The sequence below is a fragment of the Nomia melanderi genome, chromosome 12, assembly GCF_051020985.1.
Source record: "Nomia melanderi isolate GNS246 chromosome 12, iyNomMela1, whole genome shotgun sequence".
Classification (NCBI taxonomy): Eukaryota; Metazoa; Arthropoda; class Insecta; order Hymenoptera; family Halictidae; genus Nomia; species Nomia melanderi.
This window is the reverse complement of record NC_135010.1, coordinates 15326947-15334626: the sequence shown is the minus strand read 5'-3', so window position 1 is coordinate 15334626 and position 7680 is coordinate 15326947. Positions and strand designations below refer to the sequence as shown.

General features: G+C 38.3%; 1 protein-coding gene across 9 annotated transcripts; it reads left to right on the top strand.

The window, feature by feature from the left end:
- The first annotated feature begins 123 nt into the window (after window positions 1-123).
- Window positions 124-7630, top strand: stau (double-stranded RNA-binding protein Staufen). 9 transcript variants are annotated; one of them, XM_076372551.1, is made up of 10 exons: window positions 125-336; window positions 809-882; window positions 1107-1315; window positions 1410-1991; window positions 2076-2284; window positions 2361-2693; window positions 2786-3302; window positions 3663-3871; window positions 4029-4279; window positions 5414-7630. In XM_076372551.1, the coding sequence occupies exons 2-10, from the start codon at window positions 830-832 to the stop codon at window positions 5526-5528; spliced, it is 2478 nt and encodes an 825-aa protein (XP_076228666.1). In that variant the 5' UTR covers window positions 125-336; window positions 809-829; the 3' UTR covers window positions 5529-7630. The 9 variants fall into 9 exon arrangements, with proteins under 9 accessions (XP_076228669.1, XP_076228666.1, XP_031847759.1 ...); XM_031991899.2 differs by having other exon boundaries at window positions 795-882; window positions 4029-4209; window positions 6407-7630; XM_076372553.1 differs by having other exon boundaries at window positions 795-882; window positions 4029-4209.
- Window positions 7631-7680: the final 50 nt, after the last annotated feature.

The following is a 7680-nucleotide window of genomic DNA, read 5'->3' as shown; positions in this document are numbered from 1 at the left end:
TTTATAAATTAATTTTTAAAATAAGCCAAGTATAAAAGAAATTTTAATGTCGATCAATTCTTGATTTGAAGAATCGAGAGTATCGATAAGTGGAATCGATACTATGGACTTTTAAAAAAATCGGAAAGTATAAGATGTCTTTGGGAGGGATGAGAGACGGTGGCTGAGAGACTCACATCAAAATGGCCGCATTTTAGTCTACAGACGATTTTTCTTTACTGTTTGCCAATAGCCGTGTAAAGGGCCTGGCAGTGTTCTCCAAAGTGGCAGATCTGTTTCGCTGGAAATTTCACTCTTGAATAACTTGAAAATTTTCGTGAAATAGAGCAAACTTCGGTAAGAAAATTCAACCGCATAGTTCCACTGCCAAATAGCCGGGCCAAGCCCATTGTCTATTGACTGGTTCGTTCAAAGAAAAGAAATGCATTTTACATAGCTTACGTCGTTGTATTTCTTGACTATTGATGAATTTGTTGAGTTCTTTTCGTAATGCACAGAGTACGGCATGTATTCATAAATACTGTCAAACAAATTCGGAGTTTAGTTACTAATTTTAGAGTTGTGAAATCATTTTGCTGTAACATATTAATTTACATTAAGCAACTTGATTTATTTCATAACGAGAGTTCTGATTCGATAAAATTACCATTATTAATCTTTGATTGTTGTATTTAAAACGTAATGTTTAACCTTCATGTGCAAATACTTTTTTAAAACGATTTAATGTGACTATGTAAGATGCATTATTTTTAATATTAACCACATTTCAAACACAGTTTTTCATTTTAATATAGTGTTTTATTTCAAGTTCCGCATAACTTTTTATACGATGATACGTCACCAACATCATACAATGCAAAACCAACTTAGAGATCATAATAGGTTTGTAATGAGCTTATTTTAACTTTTTTAATTATTTCTGTACACAAGTATCTATATCTATGTAATTATAAGTACTGTTATATAATATATCTATATACATTTTTATTTCAGTCATTATAACACAAGTAATTCAAGATGACAAATGATTAATGAATGCTTTATATTTGAAATTTGTATAAATATCCTGTTTGAAATGCAAATAATATATTACAACTTTTTATTAGAATGGGAGGTCCGATGCGTCCTATGCAGCAGGCTAATATGGCCCCTTTACATCAGCCTCAGCATCCGTTACCGCATCGGAATCCACATCAACAAATACTGTCCATGCCCCCCCATCAACAACACATTCATCACATGCAACATCCTGGACCACCACATGGAAATCCACGACAACCAATGTTGATGAGCATGAATGCACACAATACGAACGGTGTGATACATATATGATACTTAATACTTAATACTTAATAATGTTATAGATTAACGAACAATATTGGTTATAATATCCCTATATCATTTTCCAGGCACCATGGTTAGCGTCAGTTTAAAAGACCAAGCAAACACTGTCTCTGTGACTCTACAAAATCCAAATGTGCAACCACCACAATATTCACAGCAACCAAATAATCAACAGACTCCACCTTCTCAGCAACACGTGCAACAATCACAGTCTATAGAACAAAACAAACAATCAACAAATGAAAGCAACAATGGAGAGTCCAGAGATCAGAGTCCACCTACCCAAAATCATGTTAATGTGACTGATCCAGCTTTGGCAAACATGAAAGAAAAGACACCGATGTGCTTATTGAATGAGTTAGCACGTTTTAATAAGATTCAGCACCAATATAGGTTGACTAATGAACAAGGACCAGCGCACAAAAAACGATTTACGGTAACACTGAAACTTGGGCAAGAAGAATACATTGCTGAAGGTCCTAGTATAAAGAAAGCTCAGCATAGTGCTGCAACCGAAGCGTTAACCAAAACTTGGTATCAACGGCCTCCACCGAAACCTACAAAGGCGATGAGAGTAGCACATCCAGAAAAATGGTCCAGTGGTTCTGGTAGTTGCATAACATGTTCCTACAATTATAAAGCCAGATGTAAATCAGTGCTGTAGAAAATCTTAACTATGGACAGCACTGATGCAAACGATTTAAACTCCTATAAAATGGTTCTTTTTCCAGGGAATTTACCTCCAACCGTTGAATTAAATGCTTTGGCCATGAAGAGAGGACAACCTACTGTTTATACTATTAGGCAAGCTCCACCGGCAGGATTACAGCAATACGTAACGCACGGTCTAGGACATTTCCCTCGAATATTTAGTCCACGCTTTCCCACGTACAACCGTGATTTTCACGCAGAACCTCAGTTGTATTTTGTATCTTTGAAGGTAATGAAATATTCGACTACAATTGTGATTCGCTTACATGCGATTCTGATACTCATCGAGTATGAAAACTTTCCAGGTAGGAGAATGTGAATTCATCGGGAAAGGTGTGACAGGTCAAGCAGCACGGCACGATGCAGCGAGTAAAGCTTTGGAACAATTGCGCCAATTACCATTGCCAGAAGTAGCAAATACTTGTAATACAGGGGAGAATGGCACATTGGGCGATGCCAAAGATCCGATTGCCGAATTAAAAAGTCCTGTGTCATTAGTGCACGAAAGAGCATTAAAACGTGGTTTACTCGTTAGTTTCGAAGTCGTATCTGAAATCGGTAAGCCTCATATTCGAACATTTAGGACAAAGTGTACTGCCGGCGACAAAGTTACCTTCGGAGAAGGACCGTCGAAGAAAGTAAGTCTCGCGTGTAAGATGCTCGAACTTAAGGGATCGGCTTTTATACATTGAACTTGGTTGGAAAGTTATTTATCGATAATATATGTTAGGTGTCAAAAAGACATGCAGCGGAATTCATGTTGGAAGAACTCAATCGTCTGCCTCCGTTGCCCGAGACTATACAAAATCGTCCGATGCGAGTGAAACGTAAACCGCCAGCAACGAAAAAGAAATCACGAAATTTAATAAAAGTGTATCAGGACCGCTCCGAGTCTGAAGCTGCGGAAAAAGTAAATCCAGTCTCGCGGTTGGTTCAGATACAGCAGGCTAAACGAGAGAAGGAGCCCGTTTATAATTTAATCGAGGAAAAGGGTGGACCAAGACGAAGGGAATTCGTCATGGAGGTTACTATGGGTCAGCATTCAGCTCAGGGAATCGGTCCTAATAAGAAGCTGGCCAAGAGAGCCGCAGCAGAAGCTCTTTTGGCTCAATTAGGTTACAGTAAGCCACTGCCCACAAAGCCATCAATAAAAACAGGAGAGAGTGAGAACACTGAATCGAAACCTCGGAAAGTTACCTTCTTGGAAGACGAGCAGATCAATGAAACTCCATCTCACCCAGTTGGAGGTGAGATATCAAAAATTCTATAAAAATATCGTGATACGTTAATCTGTAATACACATGGTATATGTCGGACATGGTCAAGCAGGTGCTTTGCGAGCGAGAGTTACCTTCGAGGCTCGCGAACAGGCAAAACCATAAAATAATGGGAGCGATAACGTTACGAAGAGGAAAGTGGGGGAGGGCGTAATGACAAACGGGGTTTAGCTTGATTTAATTGCACCACAAGAGGGTTCTCGAGGAACGTGGCCTGTTAATTCCTTAATCGTTCTCGGCTCTACTCGTGAAAACCGGCTCGGGCATGCCTGGCGTACATGTTATTTGTTGTGCGTGAATGGTTTGAAAAAATGTTGTTAATGTAATCAGGAACAATCGGACGTCAGTTAGTACCCGGACTTTTATTAGTGGATGGAGGTCAAGAATCTAAATTAGGTAGCGGACCTAGTGTACAAATCGTTGCTGAAGAACTGCGAGGACAACAGCAACAAAACCCAGCCACAGTTTCTCCTAAAGATCAATTGAAATATCTCTCTCAGCTATTTAATTTCAGCGTGGAATTCAATGATTTCCCTAAGGTAGTGATCAAAATTGAAGTTTCGTTATGACTTTGAACTAACAGATAACATGTAATCGTTACATAATATTGACATCTATAATAATATAATCTGGAATGAAGTAACGTATAGGTAGATTATAGGTCGGTTATCGTTACACACTTTATATGTATTTCAGGGTGCGGTAAATAAAGAATATCTGTCGTTGGTAACGCTAAGTACGGATCCACCACAAGTTTGTCACGGCAATGGCCCGACAAGGAACGCGAGTCGTAATCAAGCAGCTTTGAAAGCTTTACGCACTTTGAGCAAGCTGGGTCTTGATAATGCATCCAATTCGCAGACGAAAAAGGATAAAGGTGCGTCTGGAGATGGAATACATATTAGCATTCAAGTTAAAAACAATATAATGGATGGAACTATCGATAAGTAATTACATAGTATTAAGGCTTATCTAACGTAACTTTGATTTACATTGCCGTTTTAAGGCATTGCAAAGGAAAGCTAACTTAGAAACACTTTTACGAAGTCACGGATAAGAAGGGAAACATGTTCAAAAGTGATCTTAGAAAAGCGAGTGATTACTTTTTAGGTTTAATATTAATGTCGAGTGTTAATATTAAACCTTAATACTTTGAATTGTATCGTGGAATTTTTAAGATTAATTATTGATTTTCTTTTATTTATTATATATAAACGAACACACACACGCACACGCGCACACGTACACGTACACGTACACGTACACGTACACGTACACATGCATATTTTAGTGTTTTATAACAGTTATTATTATAATAATATATCGCTAATTTCATGTAATCAGGATTGCAATTTACTTTTTTCGTTTTTTTTTCTCGTATTTTTTTTTTTTTTCTCTTTTTAATTAGTGTGCATTGTTGTTCTTGCGTAGTCCTTTTAAATTATTTTTCTTTTTGTATGTAGTACTTTAATCCGATACGTTTTGCTTTTTATTAATCTATTTACGTGTAATTACAGTTGTCGAATGAACTAATCGACGGGAAAATGACAGTTCTCGGTCAGTCTCTCTGGGCCTTATTACACGATAACTTCAAACATTGAATCACCGATGACTCGGTCTTCGCATATTACGCCGTTAACGTCTCTTTAACATAATGGACCGCGCGTATTTGGAAGATCAGTAGCTTTTACGGAGGATCAGTCTTTTGCAGTGCCTTAATCGCGTCAGGAAAATTGCTCAAGCACCAATAACCATCGAAGTTATTAAACAGGAGCACGATTGAAATGCCATTTCTTTCGCGGGAGACGGAAGGGCCGATCGTTCGCGGTAGTCCGTTCGGTAGACTGCCGCGTCGATCTCGCAGCGTAAATGGTACTAAGACTCCAGGATTTTGCGCACGGCGATCGCGCGTCGAGCGGTATGATTTCCATGAAAAATCTTTTCTACGCTTAAAAAGGACTGCATTATAGGGTGCGCGTACCTCGGGACATAAGAATTCTTATTGGTGCTTGATCAAGATTGTGATCCTAACAGTGCTCGTCGATTCTACACTATATTTATTATAACAATTTCATTGATAGGACCACAATCGATAAATACGAGTCGCGTAGACGGCATAACCGAATGGAAAAGAAATGGTCATTCTCCAGAGAGTCTTGGTTTATGATCATGAGTACATTACATAGAAACATTTAAGCGAGAAGAATATTGAAATCTGAGATGAAATGCGGCCATCTCTTAATTTCTCTATTTAATCCTTAGCTTTCTCATTCTTCCGCGAATAGAATGTCTGTTATGTCTTATTACCTGATACCGGCGTGTATGAATCAATCAAGATTTAATTGGCGGATCATTGTGTACGTAGATCCATGGAAAAACGATGATGAAAGAAATGCGAATTCGACGAAAACGATCTTACTACACGCAACAAACATCCGACCGTTTTGTTAAATAAAACGGAGCCCGACTTATTTAACGGTTATTTCGAAATTGTATATAATAATTGGTATCCGATTACACGAAGCGCACGTCTTCTATACGAAATTCAATTAGAACCCGCTTGGGAGTAACGCGTTCGAAGTGTCTCCAATCGAATGTTCGAAATTCTGTCATTTTTTTATCTCTCCGTTTAAGTTAATAATGGTCCACCGTGTTTCCGTTCGCCTTTGGAAATTCATTGGGGACTCTTTCGCGTGCTCGACAAATCCGCGAGTTTTCGTTCAGTTTTGTAACATTGAAGAAAGGTAATGTGATATATATATTCATATGATTGCCCCAATTTGCTTTTTCGTGGGGCCTAGAAGCATTCTGGGGTTAGAATATTCGTGTTTTGCGAGGTATTGAGAACTAAAGGACATTCAAATTTTCGTACATCCGTTATCCGCTCGAGGGGACTCGAGAGGACTCGAGAGACGATTCTGGATGTATCGGAAATTGTAGTAGAAAATGGTAATAATTCAAAATTTGTCCCGTTGCGTCGGAATCGCGAATAAGGGTACACTTCACCGCGGACTTATCGATGGTATGCAACGTAACGACACTCCGAAAGGTCATGAATTTTGTCTTATTGCCAGGAATAATTTGTAACGACGCCGAGACGACGATGAAAAAAGAGATACGCAATAATGAATGAAGATAACGTCGAGAAATGATGCTTAATCGTATCTCTGTCTACCTGTCGATGAGGGAGGAATACGATATCGTGGTTTTGCGCTAAAGACTTATCTTATATTCATTATTCTCATTAAATTATTCAAGGGATTTCTCGAATGTTATTCGACGGTAACAACAAAGAGAAAGAACACACGCACGCGTTTATCATTCGATTGCGGTCATACAGTTGCTCTTTTTTCATGATCCGTAAGACAACTGTGTCACGGAGTTCTACCGAAGAAAAGAGAGAGATCGAAGAAGAAGAAGAAGAAGAAAAAGAAGAAGAAGAAGAAGAAGAGCTCGCGACAAGAATGACCCGTGTAAAAAGATTCCGAGTTTCAGGATACAAATGAAACCAGTACCATTCGTGTAGCGAGTAAACGATAGATTTCCGTTACGAGCGTTAGCATAAACCTTTAGGATGCGCCGTCAGTTTCGTTCTTCAAACGTTTTACACGGGTTGCTTCTTTCGCGAGCTCGTAATCGCTTTTACGTGATCGAGGAAATTACAGTTTTGTTCTGAACAAGAATTTCCCGTATAGAATTTTCGCGCGATAATTTACAAAATTATTTCTATAGTTATCACTCGTTCTCGAGTTAATGAATGTTCCTTTCTCCGAAATATTGCTTCATAGATGGGCCTTCCTCCTTCCCGTAGGATTCACTGTTCCAATATGGAGGTAACGGTGAACGAAAGAAACGATTTGTATGCGCTAACATCTCCTTTTCTTTCGTTCGGTTACGCGCGTTGTCCCCCGAGCGAAGGGGAGACCCGAGTTACGAAACGTGAATCCTACGAAAGCGTATCCCTGTTGCAGGACCTATTTTATCCGCGTAAAATATAATACAATAGTTAGTCGTAAACAATAAGTGAGTAAAGTATTAAACGATAAGGTGTATGAAATGGAACTATCTGAAAGGAATACGAAAAGATAAAGCCGATATCGAGAAACGTTGCAGATACATTTAGAAATAAAACGTCAGATTCGAAACACTTATTTCACCATGTTTTGCTTCTTCATTTTCGGAGAATTTGTGTCTGTCGAACAATCATGATATCGATGTTGAAAATTGTACGCTTACTTGTAATGGTATTATAAATTATCACTTAATAACAATGTATATTTTGTTTCCAGTTTTAAAAATTATTATTTTTATAAGAATTGTGTACCGATTTCATAGTTTTTTTTTTTTT

Excerpts from the sequence above, each read along its gene's own strand:
- stau (XM_076372551.1), top strand. The coding sequence starts at position 830 with ATGATACGTCACCAACATCATACAATGCAAAACCAACTTAGAGATCAT. Across the intron at positions 1,316-1,409 it reads GAATGCACACAATACGAACG|GCACCATGGTTAGCGTCAGT; the intron begins GTGTGATACATA and ends ATCATTTTCCAG. Across the intron at positions 3,872-4,028 it reads AATTCAATGATTTCCCTAAG|GGTGCGGTAAATAAAGAATA; the intron begins GTAGTGATCAAA and ends TATGTATTTCAG.